This window comes from Lithohypha guttulata (genome assembly GCF_036872675.1).
Source record: "Lithohypha guttulata strain CCFEE 5908 chromosome Unknown scaffold_1, whole genome shotgun sequence".
In the NCBI taxonomy this organism is placed as follows: domain Eukaryota; kingdom Fungi; phylum Ascomycota; class Eurotiomycetes; order Chaetothyriales; family Trichomeriaceae; genus Lithohypha; species Lithohypha guttulata.
The window spans coordinates 103,174-122,792 of NW_027042750.1; the positions used below are offsets into that span (position 1 = coordinate 103,174).

General features: G+C 49.3%; 8 protein-coding genes across 8 annotated transcripts; 3 read left to right on the forward strand and 5 right to left on the reverse strand.

Moving 5' to 3' along the window:
- Nucleotides 1-153: 153 nt before the first annotated feature.
- Nucleotides 154-1,440, forward strand: LTR64_000037 (uncharacterized protein; the record flags this gene model as incomplete). Its single annotated transcript, XM_064894423.1, has 2 exons — nucleotides 154-426; nucleotides 454-1,440. The coding sequence occupies 2 exons, from the start codon at nucleotides 154-156 to the stop codon at nucleotides 1,438-1,440; spliced, it is 1,260 nt and encodes a 419-aa protein (XP_064757110.1).
- A 441-nt stretch (nucleotides 1,441-1,881) lies between these two features.
- LTR64_000038 (uncharacterized protein) lies at nucleotides 1,882-3,279 on the reverse strand (the record flags this gene model as incomplete). Its single annotated transcript, XM_064894424.1, has 2 exons — nucleotides 1,882-1,979; nucleotides 2,067-3,279. 2 exons carry the CDS (start codon nucleotides 3,277-3,279, stop codon nucleotides 1,882-1,884), a joined length of 1,311 nt encoding a protein of 436 aa, XP_064757111.1.
- Nucleotides 3,280-4,474: 1,195 nt separating this feature from the next.
- Nucleotides 4,475-5,978, reverse strand: LTR64_000039 (uncharacterized protein; the record flags this gene model as incomplete). Its single annotated transcript, XM_064894425.1, has 2 exons — nucleotides 4,475-4,528; nucleotides 4,635-5,978. 2 exons carry the CDS (start codon nucleotides 5,976-5,978, stop codon nucleotides 4,475-4,477), a joined length of 1,398 nt encoding a protein of 465 aa, XP_064757112.1.
- A 1,983-nt stretch (nucleotides 5,979-7,961) lies between these two features.
- On the reverse strand, nucleotides 7,962-9,062 carry LTR64_000040 (uncharacterized protein; the record flags this gene model as incomplete). The annotated part of the gene is made up of 1 exon (XM_064894426.1): nucleotides 7,962-9,062. The coding sequence occupies one exon, from the start codon at nucleotides 9,060-9,062 to the stop codon at nucleotides 7,962-7,964; it is 1,101 nt and encodes a 366-aa protein (XP_064757113.1).
- A 1,401-nt stretch (nucleotides 9,063-10,463) lies between these two features.
- LTR64_000041 (uncharacterized protein) lies at nucleotides 10,464-11,109 on the reverse strand (the record flags this gene model as incomplete). Its single annotated transcript, XM_064894427.1, has 2 exons — nucleotides 10,464-10,567; nucleotides 10,662-11,109. 2 exons carry the CDS (start codon nucleotides 11,107-11,109, stop codon nucleotides 10,464-10,466), a joined length of 552 nt encoding a protein of 183 aa, XP_064757114.1.
- Nucleotides 11,110-14,521: 3,412 nt separating this feature from the next.
- LTR64_000042 (uncharacterized protein) lies at nucleotides 14,522-15,410 on the forward strand (the record flags this gene model as incomplete). Its single annotated transcript, XM_064894428.1, has 2 exons — nucleotides 14,522-14,881; nucleotides 15,006-15,410. 2 exons carry the CDS (start codon nucleotides 14,522-14,524, stop codon nucleotides 15,408-15,410), a joined length of 765 nt encoding a protein of 254 aa, XP_064757115.1.
- Nucleotides 15,411-17,054: 1,644 nt separating this feature from the next.
- On the forward strand, nucleotides 17,055-18,285 carry LTR64_000043 (uncharacterized protein; the record flags this gene model as incomplete). Its single annotated transcript, XM_064894429.1, has 2 exons — nucleotides 17,055-18,184; nucleotides 18,207-18,285. The coding sequence occupies 2 exons, from the start codon at nucleotides 17,055-17,057 to the stop codon at nucleotides 18,283-18,285; spliced, it is 1,209 nt and encodes a 402-aa protein (XP_064757116.1).
- Nucleotides 18,286-18,811: 526 nt separating this feature from the next.
- On the reverse strand, nucleotides 18,812-19,478 carry RPS8A (ribosomal protein S8A; the record flags this gene model as incomplete). Its single annotated transcript, XM_064894430.1, has 2 exons — nucleotides 18,812-19,343; nucleotides 19,405-19,478. 2 exons carry the CDS (start codon nucleotides 19,476-19,478, stop codon nucleotides 18,812-18,814), a joined length of 606 nt encoding a protein of 201 aa, XP_064757117.1.
- Between the last annotated feature and the right edge of the window lie 141 nt (nucleotides 19,479-19,619).

A 19,619-nucleotide genomic window follows, 5' to 3' on the forward strand; every position in this document is an offset into this window, starting at 1 on the left:
GTTGTAGTGCCTCTTCACAATTTACCATCTCACACTCCTTGCCAGCTGGAGAATCATTCATTCCTCCTAGTGCATCAACCTTTTCCATAGGTAGAAGCGAGACGCCAAGCTGGTTGAGGCGGCAGTCAAGGATGCATCCACAGACTGATAAGCATGCCTCTTCCCGTACGCAGTGCTTCGGTCCGCACTACGAATCAGGATGCCAAACCCACGACTACCTCAACGAGGTCGCGACAATCAGCTAGTCAAGCAAGCAAGCTACGTATACCTAAACCGGAGACTAAGTTCTCAAGCGCAAATTCGACGTTGTCAGAAGACACGTCAGCGGCATTAATCTGCAAGTCACCTGAGGATAAGATGCACAGTCAATCCTCCTCGAGAATACCGAGTCCTTTCAAGGCGACTCCTGGAGCCCAGTCGACGCAGGTACGCCCTTCAGATACGAGCCAGCAGAGGCCCACACAGTTGAAAGGGCATGCTCGTCAGCGGAGTACTATTTTGCCATTTGTTAGTGCCCGACCAGCTACTGGCCATTCTCGATCTATCTCCGCCGTGACCGTCAACACGTCTGCCACGCCAAACAACGAGAGACCACAAATCCAGATCAGGGGTATAAATGACCGCAAACCTACATCTAGCTTGGCTTCTTCGAGGTCTAATTTGAGCATGTTACAGCGGATGGTATCCATTGACAACACTGCTCACGCGACACCAAATCAGCGTGCCGCCGGTCCTCTCACTCAAGTTGAGCTCTTGCAGAATGAGCTACTGCAACTATCTGTCGTCCACGATAAGTCGTCTAGAAGCCTGCATTTATACCAGCGTAGCATCAGGTCATTCCTTGACAAGAAACAGGCGAAGCTTGTGTTACTGCACACACAGCTGCTTGAAAAGAGCCGAGCGTTCAGCGTTGCTCACAATCTATCAGCTCTTGATAAGTGGCTTTCGATGCAAGGTAGTTCACAGCAAGCCTCTCAGTCCATCCAGGACCTCAGCGTTGCTCTACGAAACACACTGCACCTGAAAGGGATATTTGATGATGAAGATGGTCTTGTCGAAGCCTTTGAAGGCTGGCTGAGTGAAGCTAGGGTAGACGATCGCAAAGGGGACGGTTACGCCAGCATTCATGTCGACTTCGAGAGATCGATAGCTCCTGCTCTCCGGCGTTTCGAACAGCAGATTACCTCCTTGACGAGTGTCCTGTCTTCTCTACCGCTCGCGGAACGGGGATCTAGCTTGGCATGTGTCATACAGGATCATCTATTATTGGCCAAAAGCATGATCTTGCAGTGTCAGGTTATGCTTGAAATTGGTGAAACAATTGTCACAAACCATCGACGGTGGCTCGACAATGAGATCGAGGCTGCATTGCACGATCTTCACTCCGAGAGTCGACACGATAACCCCGATACATATGTGTCACCACTTTGGGAGATCTAATTGCGCCACCTGGAAGACAGACTTGTCTAGACACAATCGAAACCTTGGCGCGAGTATACGTGAGCCACAGCCTAAGTGTACGGCTCCAGTCAGATGCTATCGCATCAGCTCTGTCGAAGCCGGGCTTCAGACTTCCGCACGTATCAATGGTGTTTGATTACAAATATAGAAAGCAGGGCCGAGAATGCAAGGACAAGAGCAGAATCATTGGCTTTACACATCTACGGCTTTTGATGCAAACAACTCGTGTGACTAGGACATACCTTGTCCAGTAGAGCAAGACTTGTGGCAAAAGACGCGGAATGTTCGTGTTACTGAACGATGTGATTTATCTACTATGTCGAGCGAACAGGCTGCCCATAGCCTCAGAGTTCAGTGGTACACGTGTAGTTATCGAGTGAACACATCTACCTGCAATACCAGCTGCAAAACAAGCTCTTCTCACGCCAAAGACTTCTCCTCTTTCAACTTGTTCAATGGTGGCAGAATACCCTCTGCTTCAAGTTCTCTAAACGCATCCTCAAATGCGTCCCAGGTATCTGTTGAGACACAAGTTAGAAACATCGTCCAAAGACACACGTATACTACGGCGTGGAACAAACACTCAAGAATGGAGATTGACTCACCTTCATACCCGTTCCACCCCATCTTCCTCGCCTTACTCATACTGACTACATTACTATAGTCCCTGCCTAATACAAACGTCAAGAATCCCCACGTCGCCTTCTCCCAAGCCTTCTGCTCCAATCCATATTTATCCCTCAATGTCTCCCACGCCTTAATTACACGCTCATCCTTCGCCCACTTCTCGGTGTCGATCTGGCTGTACAACGAGCTCGGCTTCTCTGCAAGCTCTGGCATACCGAAGCCGATTCCTGGAACGTCACTTGTAGCTTGTACGGCGACGGGTGGTGGAGAGTGCAGCTCCGTCCTCGATGAAGCAGAAAATCCCCACCATGGCCTTTCTCCGTCACTTCCTCCAGGGAACATGCTGTTGGGAACTTTACATCCAAACCTGGCACAGACTCTTGGCCACAAATTCATCCAGCTCTCCGTGTCGCCGTTGACCACGTTGAACATCTGATCCGCTGCGTTGGGCGCCCTTGCTGCCCAAAGACAGAACTTTGCGTGTAACTTCGCACTGGTCCAGGTATTGAACGCCAAATAACACTCCTTACTTCCAGGGAACGGCAATTCAGAGTTTGGGTGCGCGAGTTTACCGACACTAGCATACAGACCGAGCGCCGTACACTCATTCATGAAATTATGTCTGGCAAACCCCAAAACGTCCTGCGGAAAGGTCGTTACATAGCTATACCCGTTCTTGACCGCATGAGAAGTCAAAATATCCTGCTGGGTGTAGTAAAAGTTCTCAGGCCAAGAGAACTTATCGCCAGGACGCAAACCAGGAGAGACATTAAAGTCGTCTTCGTGCATGGGCTGTTTCGGCATGCCGAGATGGACGCCATACTGCTTCAATCCACACGTCAAAACAATCCGCTTGACGGACTTGATCGCACCAGTAAGTTCTAGCGCTTCCAGGAAATTCTTCAGCATCCCGCCGTTTATCTTGGCGGCTTCTGCTTCGTCTGGATTGGCGAGGTACGCGCAAAAAAAGACGATAATCTCGTCGCCCTGGACGGAGCTCAGGTCCTTCGACATATCGGAGGCAGAGGATTGAAGATCTAAATGAGCATGGGTAACTTTGGAGTTCTGGGCCGTGGATGGCTGCGAGCGTGAGAGGGTGTAGATCTGTTTGTAGTGGTTGTCTTTGAGGAGGGCGTCGACGATGGCAGAGCCGGTGAGGCCGGTGGCGCCAGTGACTACTGCTGTTGTCATTGTGGTTTTTGACTGTGCGAGAAGGGGTAAGGAACGTATCAATAATCGCGAAATTCTATGAGTTAGTCTTGCTGAATGGAAGTGAAGTCAGAATATCAGGAGTATCTGGCGATGTTCCTGAATGGTTAGTCGAGTCTATCAAGATGGTTTGAACAGGTTCGGCACATTCTCTTCTGGAAAAGTGCTTTGCCGATGAACTCAAAGATGACATTTCGCTGCTTTGCCCAAGATCCGGCATCTCAAGCATGACGTTGAGATTTATTTGCCAACTAATGATGTCTGTAGGTATCGAGAAATACGTGTGAGTGAAATTGGAGAGCAGAATCACGGGAGGTGGAAATGATATTCTTGAAAAAGTATGTAATTGGTCGAGCTGGAGAAAGAGGTGGTTTGTTACATCATGGCTATTTTCTGCCAATACTTGCGGCAAAAGGTGTTGTTACGTCGGGCGGATCAACCAGTGCCAGTCTTCTTTCGAATCGCTTCTCGTAGACGCTGATTGGGCTTGCTTCCACAATCGCTGTCAATATTGACTCTGCGAAGCATGGCCTTTCGAAGCCGAAACTTCAAGCTGGAACATCAACCAGACAGTGATCAGATGCTGATCAGATGATAATTCGTGTTACAAGGCTTGATGTCACACTCATCACCATGATGATTCTCCGCAGTGGTTCGTGCCTGTGAAGAGTGGCAGCTTACCATCAATGCGACCCTTGACAAAGACTATTAGACTTTGCAGCATTCCCCAGTCAGTCCGTCCTGTGTCTGCGGACCGCTGGCCAATATGGCTCCCTCTGACAAACGGTCAGAATTATGGTCCCAAGCTCTTGAGTCGTCGAACCTTTCGAGTGCAAAGCGATTGGCGGATGCAACAGCAAGGCAGAGGCTGCTCTGCCTGCTTGGTATTTGTACTACTTCATCTCTTTCGAAACCTGCTTCATCCTCCTAGCCTGCGCCTCCGACCCTGAGATCCACCTTCAGCTCGTTGAGCCAATACCTCCCTCAACAAAGGATCGTCTCGGTCTCGTTCGATGTGGTGGACTCGTACGTGTCTTTGAAGATTATCAGGTCGTGGATATTTGTGCTGTTGATCGGGACAAAAAGGGCAAACATAACCGGGCGATTGATGTACAAGTCCGTGCCTGCGGACGTATTAGAAGGAGTGAATTTGCATCGCTTGAGTTTACGTACCTAATCATTTCATTCTTTCGTTTGAAACCTTGACCGCCAGGACCTCGAGGGCATCCTTCTACGGGACAAAAGTGTGGCCTTTGGTTTGAGTGTACGTTTTGGTGACTGTGGAGCAGATACTGTGTCTGGAAAGGAGCTGCAGTACAACCCGGGTATGTACAGACATGGCCCGTTCCGTCGAAGATGTACTGTGACTGACCGTCCATTGGATCAACACTATCAGTCCTGCCTCTTCCAGAATCCGAATCAGGTATACTGTCATGGTCAGAACCTGGATACTGAGACGTTGCCGAACTCGATGGAGGTGGTGAGGGTCTCGTTGCTGGAGTCGAGAATGTGTTCGAACTGTATCCTGACCCGTGCTCAGAAACACCTGAGTTGCTACTGTTTTGGCTGTTGTGACTGTGTGTGCGCCAGGCTTCTGGGTTCGATGACAGCTTCGGAGGTGAAAGGGACGGCATTGATGCTGCTTGAAAAAACAGTCCCGGCGAGAGGCCATAGTGAGAAGAGTGCTGATTTGGAGACAGTCTCGCCAGGACAGTTGGAGTATCAGAGAATGGAGTACCATTCGAGTCTGTGGCAGATGTCAATGCTGCCTCCAATGAAGGTAGGGTCTGTCTGCAATCATGTGGTGTAGCAGAAGAGGGAGAGTCATGTCGATGTAACTTCGGTAATGTCTGCGGGGTGTATCTGTTGGAAGCATCGATAGTGAAGGGAGCAAGCGCAGGCGATGGAGAGATCGAATTGTGGTATTGTCTATTTGGTAGGTGAGATGAAGTGTCGATCTGTAACGAAGATATGGTAGGTCTCGACGGAGGTCTAGCATCAAAATTGTGTTTGGGAGGAGATGGGGCTATTTTGAGGTGAGACACAGTGAGGTTATTCGTTGCATCATCACTGGTCAAGCTCGATATACTGATGTTGGACCGCTGCTTTGGCTGTCGCTCGTATAAGTGAACATCACTCCGATTGGCAGTCACGTTGGAAGGAATGATCTGACTATGGATGGCTAGAGTGCTTTGTCGAGGGGTTAAAGCATCATTGAGTTTCTCCGAAGCATGCCTCGAGGCAGTCAATGCTTGTTGTGCAAGCCATTGATCTGACAAACTCGAGCCACCTTGATCGACTTTCGAATGAAACATGGAATTATGGTCATCGAACACGTCTGGAGTTTTGTCCCCAAAAGGTGAGTCTGGACAGTCAAGGAACAGATTGGCACCAGCTCGATCTGCTTGATCAGAAGGGTATTCAGGACCTAATCCGATGGTTAGAGGATTGTCGGACAGAGACGGTTGTGGTCGACCCTTCGGTGTTTGTCGATGTATTAGTTGGCCGTCCTTGGGTGTAGCGTAAGCAATTTCGTAATCTTCAGGAATATCCACAAGAGGTGGTGGTGTGTCAAGTATGTCGAAGTTGGGTGTAGAACGTTGCAAGGTGGGTGACTTCAACGACCTCTGTAATTCAAGATAGTCCCCCAAGGTGGTATAGCCCGCGATAATGAACGACATTAGAGAGACATCACCGATCCATGATAGAGATACCCGAAGAAGCTGCGTATGGATCGTGTCCCACAGAAACTATGGACGGCAGAGCCGCACGGAATCCGATACGATGGCCCAAACTTTCGAAGGGGTGACAGCAGATGCGGCTAGAAAGGGATGTCAGCAGATGAAAGAGGCTTCGAAGAAAGTCTCAATAGAGCCAGAAGAACGGATGGGTGGGGAGACCATCGCAACTGCAAGGGAAGTTCCGTGCACAGAACCACTAGGAGGAGAAGGTGCGTACGCTAATTCAACACGTGCCTGATCAGAAATGGGAGGTAACCAGACAAGGCAGGTCCATCTCGATCCATATCCACGTTCACATGCACGGCCACCTGTCTAGACCTTCGATCCAGCTAGACCAACACATGGAAATGTGGAACCATCGAATGTATTGGACAGGCGTTAATGGCTCTTGAACTATACTTCCAGCTGATACATAATAAAGTATGATTACAGCAAGGGAGAATCTTAATCAGAGCTCAAAACATACCACATAGATCGCGGGGACTTGGTAGGCACGATTGGGCCTTTTGTGTAGAATAGTTTTCGACTGCCTGATTGGTTTTGCAGGCTAATGCTTGAGGATGACTCAATCCAAAGGCTGTCGATTATGTCGCGACATGTTCATCACAGTTGTACGTTGTCTTACATCGAGAAACGAGCACGAGAAAGCTGTAGGAGCAGAAGATGAATGTGCTGCAATCTTGAAAGGCATGAAGGGCTGAAAATAGCCTGGTTCATGTAATGTCTCGTCAAGAGCGCTTGAGCAGGATTTAGGACTGCGCCAGCGGTTGCAGGCCAAGATGTTCAGAGGCCAGTCCTGGTCGCAAGCACAGGCAAGCGAGAACAACGGACGAAGAGTCCGAAATTTGGGCTGTACACACTGCATACCAACCACGCTAAAAGCACGCGGTTTGTGCTACTACCCGTATATTTTTGCCCCACCATCACTGCTCTTCCGCAAGCCTGGCGATCATGAGAGCTTAAACAAGCAGTCCCTACGAGCTTGTGGTTGTGAATGACCAAGCCGAACAGGAGTAGTTTTTCCAGTATTTGGCATACTCCCCACTTACAGGAGTTTCATCTCAGCCGATCCTTGTTTATGGCTTGCACTTGAGCTCAGCGACCCACCACGGTCTAGACCAATATCGTCTGTGGATCGCACGATGCATCAGGCACGGTGAGTCTAGAACAGCCTACACGTTGCTGATACAACATTGTGCGATCTGAACGTTGGCATATATCGAGAGCTCGAGCTCGAAACAAAGCTCTGCAGACTCAAGCTGCTCCCCACAAAGATCGGCAAAGATGTGCAGAAATAGCAAGAGTTCAAAGAGACCATTGATGATTGTGGATTGGTCGGAGAGCTCAGTGAAGCTATCGCCGATCATTGCCATGAAGATCGAGACTTGCGGCTCTGCAACGGATCCATTCCGAAGGACGACTTTGAGTTCATTGGACCGAACCTTTAGTAAGCCGCAAATTAGCCAGGCTTTGAGTCTAGGCCTTGAACCAGGCTTTATTTCTTCGTTTCTTCGATGCACGAGCCGTGCAGCAAGCCAAACCTCGAAATACCGACATCCCGATCTGACGGGCGAAGCACTGTAGGTGGTGAAGTGTGAGTGATGCAGGTAGCAATCTGAGAGGACGAGAGGTTGGTGAGCGATTGATGGGAGATGAAGGAGAAACTGCACATTTATTCACGTGAGACAACTGAGTATTCACAGATCACGTTCCGTTGCTTCCGGTCGTATATTCTGGACTCCTGCATATCAGATTCCTTGAGGTGCCGTGCAGTCACTACCAGTCGTTCAGCGGATGAACCAATAAGAGGCAATGCTGTAAGTCGTGAGATATTCTGTTTGTGGTAAGAAACACGTACATAGTCTACCATTATCGCATCTGCTCACAACCAACAACACCATTGTACCAGATCGCACTACTCGATCAACTCGTCTTTACTACAGCTTTGCCAAAGTTTTCACCCCTCAACATGCCAACAAAACCCTTATCAGCTTCGCTGATATCATACTCATGAACCTTAGCAGTAAACGAACCATCCTTCAACCACTGCTTGACATTCTTCTGATGATCTGCCGAATGCTTGGGTCCAAGGTCCGGATCTTCGTTTACTAAGAAACCTCTCATAGTCAATTGCTTTCCGACGATCAGCATCAACTTCTTGTGACCATGTCTCTCATCGTCGGACTTGGCGTTATATTCTGCAACCATACCACAAGCTATGATGCGGCCAAAGGTGTTCATGCTTTCGATCGCAGCATCGAGGTGATCAGACCCGACATTCTCGAAATAGATATCGATCCCTTTAGGCGCCAGACGTTTTAGGGCGTCGGCGGGTTTCTCCTTCTTGTAGTTGAAGCCTGAATCGAAGCCGAGTTCGCTGATGATGTACTTGAGTTTCTCGTCACTGCCGACTGAGCCAATAACCTTTAGACCCTCGTGCTTTGCCAATTGTCCCACCACCTGGCCGACTGCGCCAGCTGCACTAGAGACGAAGATCGTTTCGCCTTTCTTAGGTTTGCCAATCTCGTAGAAGCCGGAATAGCCAGTCAAACCAGGCATGCCTAGTGCACCAACATAGTGGCGAATGTCAAGAGATTTGTCGTTTGGATCTGCATCAATCTTCTTGGCGCTCTTTACAACCTCTGACGAGATCTGAGCATAGCGTTGAATGGGTAGGTTCGCGACGATGATATCTCCTTCCTTGAAGTCGGCACTCGAGGACTTCAGCACCTTCGCGATACCCGAGTTACGCAATGCGTTACCAGTCTCGAGTGGCGGGAAATATGAAGGAATTTTAGGATCTCTCAACAAGCCTCGCAAGTACGGATCGAGACTGCTGTAGAGAACTTGCACGAGAAGACCTCCTTCAGGTGCCTCAGATGGTGAATCGATGTCTTCAACGACAATATCTTGGCCAGGGACCGGTTCGCCTTGTGGTACTTGCTTGTAGATTAATGCTGGATTTGAGCCTGCCATGCTGTCGATACGTGCGAAATTGTCCATGTTTTTGCTCTGGATATTCATGGCTTCGTAAGTGTGCTGGATGCTTGCTGATTATATGTACGGGATTCGGAAATACGTCTGTCTACGTCTGTGGATTTTTAGTGAGTATGACGAAGGCAAGTGATAGGGCATCGCGGAATGGAAAGTTTCGCCGTTATGCTGGGAGTGTGCATTGCGACATCGCAGAGCCGCACTATCCTCAGTCTGTATCTTTGCGGCTTGTGATGGACGACATCAGGTGCTCTACAGGCTTGTGTCCAAAAATTGTGAAGACGCTGCTGACAAAAACAGAGAAAACGCCCCTACCCAGTTCGGGCAGAGAGCTGCGTCTGACGTCAGCACCAAGATTTCGGCTTGGCAGGCACGACTCAGGTGGAAGATTGTACACATACCGAACCACGCTTCTACCTAAGCATAGGCATGTCCCGGTCAGCAAAAGTGTCGAGTTGTCAGAGCGAATTTGTGGGCGTGCCCCCAACGCTTTTGCTGGCCGGTACGTGCCAAGGTTGATCAAGTCGGACAGGAAAATGAATCTACCACCATGCGAGTTCAAACAGCTTGGGCAACCATGGCATATTGCTTGTGCAGCTCTCGTTTCGTATTCAATGCGTTGATCCTGGATTGAGGACAAACTGGACACACTTAGGACCACTTAAATTCTAGCTTAAGAAGCGATGAGCTTCATATGCATATACACCATGCCTTGAACCGTTGTTGGGTATAAGAGAGGTAGACGAGATATGGGCCTCAGCACCTGCTAGCCAATTGGCGCAATGTCCTACAGCTGCCGACCAGGAACCGCACAAGATGTCTAATTCATGCAACGTTCCCGGAACATCGACAGTCGTCCCTCTTTCCAAAAGCAAAGAGGTTGCAATCAATCAGCCGTGAGCTTCCTTATTCAGATGACGCATCATGTTCGTTGAATCATCAGTCGTAATGAGCAGAGCACCAACATGGCGTTGTGGATTTAGTCCTGTCACATATTCATCTTCTGCTCCTGTCGCTCGATCCACGTTACCATCGTCAGCTCGACGGCCTTGATGGCCCCAGGTTTTCAGCACAATTGAAGCCAGGGTCATGACCCGTGAATGAATTCAGGAGTTGAATTCCCTGCCTGACAGGGTAGGCATATACAAGCACGTGCTATCTGACGCTATTCATTCAGAATCGAATTTATGCTCGGTAAGGACGGCCCTCTGCGATGGAGACTTGCTGCACGATTGGCGGTATGGAACAACAATGACCCTGAGATATCTTCGCGTGAGTCTCGCACCGGCCGAGCCTCAAACAAGGCATCCTCCATGCTGGCGGTTGTGGCAGGGGTTGACAATGGTGAAGACATTGGATATCCACCATTCCAACTGTTCCTATTCCTATGTCGAATGCTTGCTCGTGGACGAAATGGAGAACACGAACTGCTCACGTGACTGGGTTCTTGTGCTGCTTGTTCAGGCTGAAATCGAACATGAGCCACGGGCCTTCTGGCACGAGCACCGTCCTCCTGTTCGCGCTCCTCTGCCAGACTGGATCGCGTCTGGCTCACCCCTGACGGCTGAGCTGAGCTAATACTCTTCAGTGGACTTGGAGCTCGTACGAACACAGGCATAATCGGCATACTGTGTCTACGATCCGACCGTTTCGTCTCCGATAAGGTAAACACCTCCTTTGGATTCGCCTTTTGGCGAACACGATCTCTCTGCCTGCGATTCTGAAACCATATTTGAAGTTCTTTCTCCGACAAGCGCATTTCGGTCTCATAAAGAAGAATCATCCGCTGATCTTTATCAGGATTGTGGTTCTTCTGGTAGAATAACTCGAGGAGGGCCGCATCGCGAGGACATGTTCGCTTCCTGGTTCGCGCAGCACTGTTGCGGCGCGACGATGATTGACTATCCGGCGCATTGTATGTCGCTGCCGTTTGAGGGCTGAGCGGTTGAGACTCGTGAATGATAAGGTCTTCAATTCGCATCACGTCTCGCGACTCGCGACGTGGTCCGTGCTGAATTTGCGCGCTCGGTGGAGCGAAATTCTGGTATCCATACATTATCGGTTGAGGTTGAGCCATCATTACGCGAAGTCGCTATTTATCCGAGACAGCCAGATCCTACACAGATTGTATTGTGTGCAACCGCAGCTTGCACCTTCCATTGCTGATGATGCCGAATCCGCTAACGAAGAATATGACTCGCATGTAGACATGGTCACGGTGAGATTCGTGAGCTTTCAACGTAATAAAGTTCAAAGAGGTCCTGCTGGTAAAGATAGTGAAAGATCGCGTATCAAAGGCAATTTGAGCAGACAAGCTATTCATGCCAAGCCTGCAGTAGAGCTTGTGCTGAGTTGTACGCGTTGACTCTACTCGAGTAACCTGTGTAAGAAAGTGCCGACCTCACTCGTTCTTGCCTTCAAGCTTCCTACTCCTTTGAGCCATCTCTGCTGCCCTCATGTTCAACACTGCAGCAGATCTCGTCTGTAGTTTGTACTGCTCACTATGTTCTAGTTGACGAAGTCTCGATTAACCCCTTGATTACGGCTTTGTGCTATGAATGCTCATTGAGCAGCTGATGGATTGTTCTGTATGCCAGCTTGCATTGAGCGATGTAACTCGATGTGACCCGCTCAGCCTGGAAACGTCAAATTTTTCAGTGAGGAAACGCAATAGTCTGTATACTGTACCTACAATCGGTCACGTTGTATAGGCATAGACTTTCAGGACTCATAGCTGGATCGCGTCTTATCACATACTACCTCGCCTACTGCCAGAGAAGTTCCTGGAAGAAGATGAGCTGCGCCAGCAGTCCCAGCAAATCTCGTTGTCGAACCAGAGGATGGTCCTCGAGTGAGGCTGAACGAATCGTACCAGACAGAACTCGAAGTTGTAGATTGTGTTCGCATTGGTCCAGCCTTTTTCATGCGTCTTCCTCTTCCTCTTTCTACAGCCCGCCTTCGAGCGATTAAAAATGTCTACCACACCTTTAGTGGAGGTATACAAAAAGTATGCGCTTGCACCACTGTCGAAAGAGATCCGAGTCCTAGACATATGCTCCAAAGCCCTTGATGCAGCTGACTCATCTGACACGATCGTGGGCACCTTACGGGTGGTGAATGTCGAGACCAATCCTGACTTTACGGCCCTTTTATATGTCTGGGATACATATGCGGTTCAGCCACATACTATTTGGTGTGACAATGCATCTTTCGAGGTTACCAGCAATTGTTATTCAGCGCTGTGGCACTTACGAAAAAGGCTGGGCCAGTTCACAATATGGATTGATTCTATCTTTATAAATCAGAGAGATCTCGATGAGAAGTCATGTCAGATTCCCCTTAAAACATTCTACCTGCACTTGACGCTACGAGCTCTTGCGACAAGCTCTTTTTGAACTCTAGGCGATGAAGACAACCATGCAAGTACAACGGACATCTCCAAGTTATCAGCGGTATGTGCGGCAAGAGTCGGTATTGTGTCTACTTTTCTAAACGTCGTGTTGTGGATGCTGGATTCTCGAGATGTGAATGATGAATTCTGATACCACGCGGGGAGGAGGCAACGTCCTATCAGTCGATAACGCTGCGCCTTTGCGATCTCGCATTTCGATATACTTTAGCGACCTTATTGTTGTCCTTTTGTCCTCACCTCGAGGTTTGGCAACGCTTGCAATATAGAGTTTAACCAGGACAAATGTGCAGCTACTAATTAGTACAAGTACTACCTCGGAAACGACGCTAGTCCGCAAACATCAAAGTGTGAGAGCGGTCGAAAGCGTGCTCCATGTCCTTATTGGTCGTCAATCGTACTGGCTCAGCTCAAGTGGTATCTACTAAAACACCACAGGCTACTATGACTGTGAGACTGATCTTAAACCTGACGAAGTTCTGAGGATTGGGTCTAAACTCTACGTAGGCGTGTGGAAGTTTTGAGGCCAACAGAGATGAACTTCTGGTGCTTTGACTGAAGCATGAAATCCATTAACGTGGACAAAACAATGGTATTTCCCATCAGACAAATGTGCCGTAATTGTCTTCAGAGCAGCATTACAAACGATTGGGCCCTCAAGATGAGTAAAGTCGTGGCACGGCCTGTTCAGGAGCCAGCTGAGGACCGAAATACTAATTGCTCAAGAGCGTCGGCGGTTTCGTAAAGGGTATAAGTACCTGCGTCGGAATTGGTAATACATTCAGATGTGAATTCATCTCAACCATAGAAACCAGGCCCGGCAGCACGACAGCTTTGCACAGAAGATCACAAAATTCGACCACAGCAAAAGTCGTCATGTTCTCGAAGACCATCATCCTCGCTCTTTTTGCCGGCGTCGCACTCGCTGTACCAGTCGAGAACGAGTCGCCATACCCTAATGCTCTCACAGCTAGAGACGCCAGCGTTAGATGCTCAAGTCAGAACGGAGGATTTGGCCGGTCTGCAGATCTCAACACGTGTCTAGACCAGATCATCACAAACCGTAAGTGACACTACGAATTACTGATGTGCAAAGACTCTAACACAAGTCTAGCACAATGGAGTGATTCCTTCGAATGTGGCGGTAGAACCTGGTTCTTGGGCGGAGCAAACTGGAATTCTGCGGCTGATTGTGTTGGCGGGTGTATCCCTTGCCTTCGTGGCAGTGCAGCTGTGGGTTTGCAGGGTGGAAAATGTGATCAGAGCGCTGGCGTGTCCGCTCGTTGCTGGTTGGGATATGGTGCTACTGTCTGGTAGTCATGATTGTCATCTTTTGTGACCAGTTAGGTGGATGGTGAATGATCAACAGTATGATTGAGTATGAGAGCCCGCTGTGCAGGTTCGCGTTGTGTCGGTGTTGCTCAGAAGTAAGGGAGATCGAAATTTAGAGTATCGTGAAGAGTTATGCAGGTGTGATCAGCTACATATAGCTTTATCAGCAGTATCGTCAGCCTGTTTTCGTTTTTGATCCGTTATTGTGCACTACTCACCATAGCCCTACAGAGTACCTTTTTTCCTACACAATCCAACCTTCTTCAGACTTCAATCACATGCTCAACTAGTTCAGAGAAGTAAGCTGCTGCTTGCTATGATGAACGCGGTTTTTACATATGTCGAGTCATTTATTCTCGACTCATTTCACGGCTGAAGTCGACTCATCTTGGCGTTAGAGCTTTTTCGATCCCGGGCGCCCGTGGTCTGCAACGGAAGGACCACCACGTCCTCGTGGTCACTTAACCTTCTCGTTGACATGTCTCGCAACGAATTGGGCAGTAGCATTCATGCATCACCGGGCTCGCTTGAAAGGCACGAAGTTCGTGTGTTTCCAGTAACGACGTGATGTCGCCTCACGTCGATGATCTACGTAATGATTGAGTTTTGAGTTCACATTGACACCTTTTCACAGAACTGCTTGCTATGATCGCAACATCTGGCAAGTTATATAGGTATCTGGCTCAAAGTCCACGACTCTGACCAGTAACACAGCTTTCCAACCACGATTAAGACTACTACAGCCATCATGTCCACATCCACGAAAGGCGCTCTCGTCGTGATCGGCTCGGGTCCTGGCATTGGCCGAACGACAGCTGCACATTTCGCTTCTCAAGGGTTCCAGCACATCTTCCTACTGTCTCGCAACGAATCGCGCTTAGCAGAAGATGCCAAGGCAGTTTCTGCGGCCTCGTCCGCGGCGAAAGTAGAGACATTACAAATCGACGTGGCAGGTGACGAGGCGAGCCTCAAGAAGGTGTTCTCAGAGATTGACAGTAAGCTGAAGGCCACGGGAGTACCGTTGGAGGTTGTGCTCTACAACGCGGCCAGGGTCGGGCCGAGTAAGATTCTGGAATGGGAGGTGAAGCAGTTGGAAGAGGATTTGAAGGTAAGCCATGTTTATCTTGCTTTCGATCAGACTGCCCGAACGCTAGCTGTTCACTAAGTGCTTCAATGCGGTATTGAGAACACCCGGTATGCACCAAAATGTTAAGTTAACGATCTCTCTCTAGATCACCACAGTCTCACTCTACATAACCTTTCAATGGGCGATTCCGCACCTTGTCGAAACATCGAAATCTGACTCTCACAATCCCGCCTTCTTCGTCACATCTGGGGACCTCTTTCGTGCTCCTTTTCCTTTCCTATTCAGTTTGTCGGCTGGTAAAGCTGCTCAGCACAACCTTGTTTCGAGCTTTCACAAGGCCTACAGCTCGCAGATGCATATTGCGGCAGTTCCGATAGCTGGAACCGTTTCAGATGACGCAAAGGTAACGACAGCGCAAGCAGTCGCTGAGCAATTCTGGAAGTTGTATAGTCAGGAGAAGGGTAAGGAGGGTGAGATGAGCGTCGAGATGAGGGATCCGGATTATGAGAGTGGCGTTGAAGAATTGAGAAAGATGGTGCAGGGTTCCTGAGGCATGCCACGATGGAATTGCAGCACTGACCAAGTTGTGAAGGCTTCGATCATTTCAGCTTTAGGTAGATCCACTCTGCAATCTCGGAAAGTGTCTAGCGACAAATCGAAACTTTGACTCGCCTCAATGGCCACGTCTACAGCCTTTTCTGGTTTGCAGCATGGTCGGCGAGCGTTCTGTTTACGGTATGATGTGTATGTCTTCACAGAAACTTTCTGACCCTTTGTTTGCGGCACGATATTGAGGCAATGTCCACTCGACATTCTCCATAGTTGTTGCAATTACTGTTACTAGCACCGGACGGTTTCCAGACAGGTGTGACACTGCATCGACCCTGCAGGCAGTCGCGTTCATTAAGCGAATACATCCATGAAACGTCGACCCTTTTACGCGACTCGAGGCACCATGGCAGCTCCCTGTCGAACGAATGAGGTCCAAGTAATTATCGGTTTACCATCAGAAGACGACACCATCTCCTTGTGGTGGCTATGCCACATTTTAGTGGCGAGTATCGAGCGTCGATGCTGCTGTCAGGCGATGTTGATTGTGCAACAGGGTGAAGCCAAGCAATGTTGGGGGAGCACGTTGCGAGTCTTGATGTCGACAAGGACGACCAAAGGTGAAGGGTCAAGAGGACTGGCAGGGGTCAACAGCGATCGAGGCCAGCAATGTGCTTGTCCAAACTGTTGAACCATCATGGGAATAGAATTCTTGCATGAGGACAATGGCAAGTCCTGCAATCACTCCTCCAGTCCTAGTCTTGAATTACCAGCTCTGCGAAAAGCCCACTTCGAGAACAAGGCTCTTCGTCAAGAGATTAGATCATCGACGGGTAAAGCAGACTGCACAACCTAGGATCGATCAACCACGTCAGCGCTGATCAAATTGCAATGTCTTCTGGCTTTCAAAGATGAGTGTACGTGGCATGAGGGTCTCTGAATCGAGTCCCGGCTGCAGCGAATACATTACAATGTCCTTAGTGTTCGCCGCGACTGAGGACTGTCGACATTCTGTTTACAGGAGAAGACCGGCGTTGTGCGGAAAGAGCAGATGGAAGGAGCTAACAAGTAGCCTCCGAGAAAGAGCCTCTGGTCTTAAGATACAGCCACAGCTAGCACCGAGTACTGCACAGTCGCTCCGAGCTTCAGCTCAAGCGCTTTGATCAGAGTTATACGGAAGCCGAAACTGATAAGTTTAGCAAACTGGCCGGGTTAGCAGTAAAGGAATGCTTAAAGAAAGTCGATCAAAGAGAAAGTGGAAGCAAGACAGAAAAGACGAAGAGCACTCAAGGACGCATTGAATACCCGGTATTCGTAGCGAAAATTTCCTGTCCTTGATCATGCCTTTGTTCTTCGACAAGGACATCTAGCACGGCATGGCAGAGCACCCGCGTGTCTTCGCCTTCGGTGATCGGGAGTCCTTCACTAGAAGTGTTGCTTACCTTCACCACTTGCACCCGGATTTCGATATACTAGCTGGTCCAATATGTCACCTTCAAAGTCTCCACTTGACTACTTTCGACGAAATCCGCTTTTCTCGACGATCTTCTAGCTATCGATCGACAACCCAACTCATTGCAGATCGAAAACAACTACTACGAAATTGTGCCGTGATTGACAAACCTATCGAGAGAAACGAAGGAAGATGGGTTTGCCTAACTTCGTCTTCGCACCGGATTCGCAACCATCGCTTGTCAATGATCCGACTTTTCAGGCCCTCTGCGCTCTCTGTCTCACCAACAATGCAAACAATGATTATCAGCTCTGGCACAACATCCTGATGTACCAGCACTATCCGGACCCCAAGGATTTCCTGCAAATTCCCTACTTCTCGGAACGAATCGCTGGCTCAGAGCCAGGCACTAGGTTCAACTACAACCAGATACGAAAAAACCTAGTGGCGGTACAAAACGATATTGTGGGTGGCAGAGAGACCGTGGTGCGGATGTTTGCGATATGCAACGAGCTCGTGAATGCGCATGTACAATATGTTCAGGCGACAGCAAACGTCGAAGTATTCGAGATGTACGGCCACATGATCAATCACTTCTACAACATCAACACCGATTCAGAGCTTGGAAATCTCATCGTATCACATAGTCCACCGCACAATTTTCAAGATGCAAGATGTCCGGCATACGCAGCAATGAGTGAGTGGATCACTAGTAGTTTGAGGCATTGGCAAGGACTCGCAAGAATGACCAGCGAGGAGGTGGTACAGCTCAAGGACAAGAAACAGACGAAATGGTTCCTTGCGAAGTTGGAAATGACCATGCAATCAAGATCCAAGAAAATGCTGGAACAAGGAGCAGCTCGGACATGGCATACACCTCAAGCAGCACCCAACAGCGAGGAAGCAAACGTTTCACCTTCTTCTTCTTCTTCTTCTTCTCCTCCTCGTCAGGACCAACCTCGAAACCGCCGTGAACTGATCGCCCGCCACAATCGACTAGTTAAACAAGCCCGCCTCATCAGTTCCCACCGTCTCAAGACTCGCAACCTCGACAGCATCCACCAGCTCGGCGACACCACCCGGATCGAGCTCTCTGACAGCGTTATTCAAGCCATTTCAAACCTTCAGCATAAATGGGCGGCCGAGATCTTACCACAGGATGATGGGGCAGAATCGGAGGAGGAGTATACAGAGAGGAAGTGGATGGAGGAAGCAATGAAGGAGAAGGGGTTGGTGGGAAATGCGAGCGAGCAGATTTGTGACGGGATCTCGTTGCCGCACGGGTTCGTGGATTGGAATGCTGTGCAGGCTGTTCATGCGACGTAAGTGTACCTGATATTGCAGTGTTGCATCACAATACTGGTGGGGATCTCAGGGCGGCAGGGCAATCTGTGAGAGGTACCAAATGCCCGAGGATGTGTAGACTGCTGCGGGCACGATGGAAACACAGCGAAGTGGTGTAAAGGACATGGCATCTACACATTACGCAAACAGTCCAATAAATACCCAGATCAAAGCTAGCCTAATCGGAGGTGCATAGATCACTCTAGTGGTAGTTAGCAATTGCAGAATAGGACGTCCAAATTATACATGATTAAGGAAATCATAGAGCACAAGGACACAGCAGATGATGGTGAGCCTTAACTTTGTATTCTGTGACACTGAAAAGTTCGAATATCTAGACGTGATTGCTTCGCGTCTCAATCACCAGTATCCACCATACCCCTCGTGGCTTTGGCAACATGTCTGCCAGTGTGCTCATCTAACCTGCTACTAAAACTTTTATAGCAGCAACGAGCTTGTGTTTGGTCCTTGTTGCGTGAACACCACGCTCGAAACGAGCTTCATGCCCCGAACACGGTCAACCAGCCAGGCTTGGCCTCTGGCCTTCTCTTCTTGACCAGGAGAATAGTACAAAGGTATGCAAAACACGCAAGTACTCTGACCTTCTACTTTCTGATTTGTCTCTGGTAGAAAGCCAATTCTTCACCCTCCAGAATGTAACCATCACATCGTCCACTCTGGCCAGGTCTCGAAGCAATGACAGCATACAATCGTCCAGCCTCAAACTGTCGCTCAAGCGCGGTTTCGACCTTACCCATCTTCTTCAGTCGCTCCTCGTGCTTCTTCTCCACGCTCTTGCTGATCTTCTTCTCCTCAGTCTCGGTACCCTTTGCCTGTCGTCGTCGACCTAGCGTGGCACCATAGTGAGCCTCATACCAAGTCCTAAATGGTGCCGCATCAATCTGCACAACAGCCGATCTCGTCAAGGTATTCGTTCGGACCAACTCGTTGTTGGAAGGGTGGAAAGCAACGACAATGACACGGGTCTTGCGGGAGATACCCTCGCTGCCCCAGCTGAAATTGCCGGCTTCGAGTCGAAGGCCTCGGAACTTGCGGTTGCCGCCTCGAGTTCGGACGAGATGGATGCGCTTGGGACCGATTCGAGTGTTGGCCGGCTGTCGACCTTTCTCGAAGGCTCTGCAGAGGAGTGGTTAATTCTTCTGCAGGGTTATCGAAAGATATGGCAATTGGTATTTACCTCTTCTTTCTGTAGTATGCGCGTTTAGCACCAGAGGCACTTCGCTTGTGTCGAGAATCTCGTGAGATACCCATGATTGCGGTTCCGAAGGGTGCTGTAGGAGAGAGTTGAGGTCAGTTTTTGCAATCTTTTGTGTAGGTGCAGGACTTTGCGACGTGCGCAGTCGTTGATTCGTAAATATGTCCCAGCACGTCGACAAAGCCCCTCCTGTACCT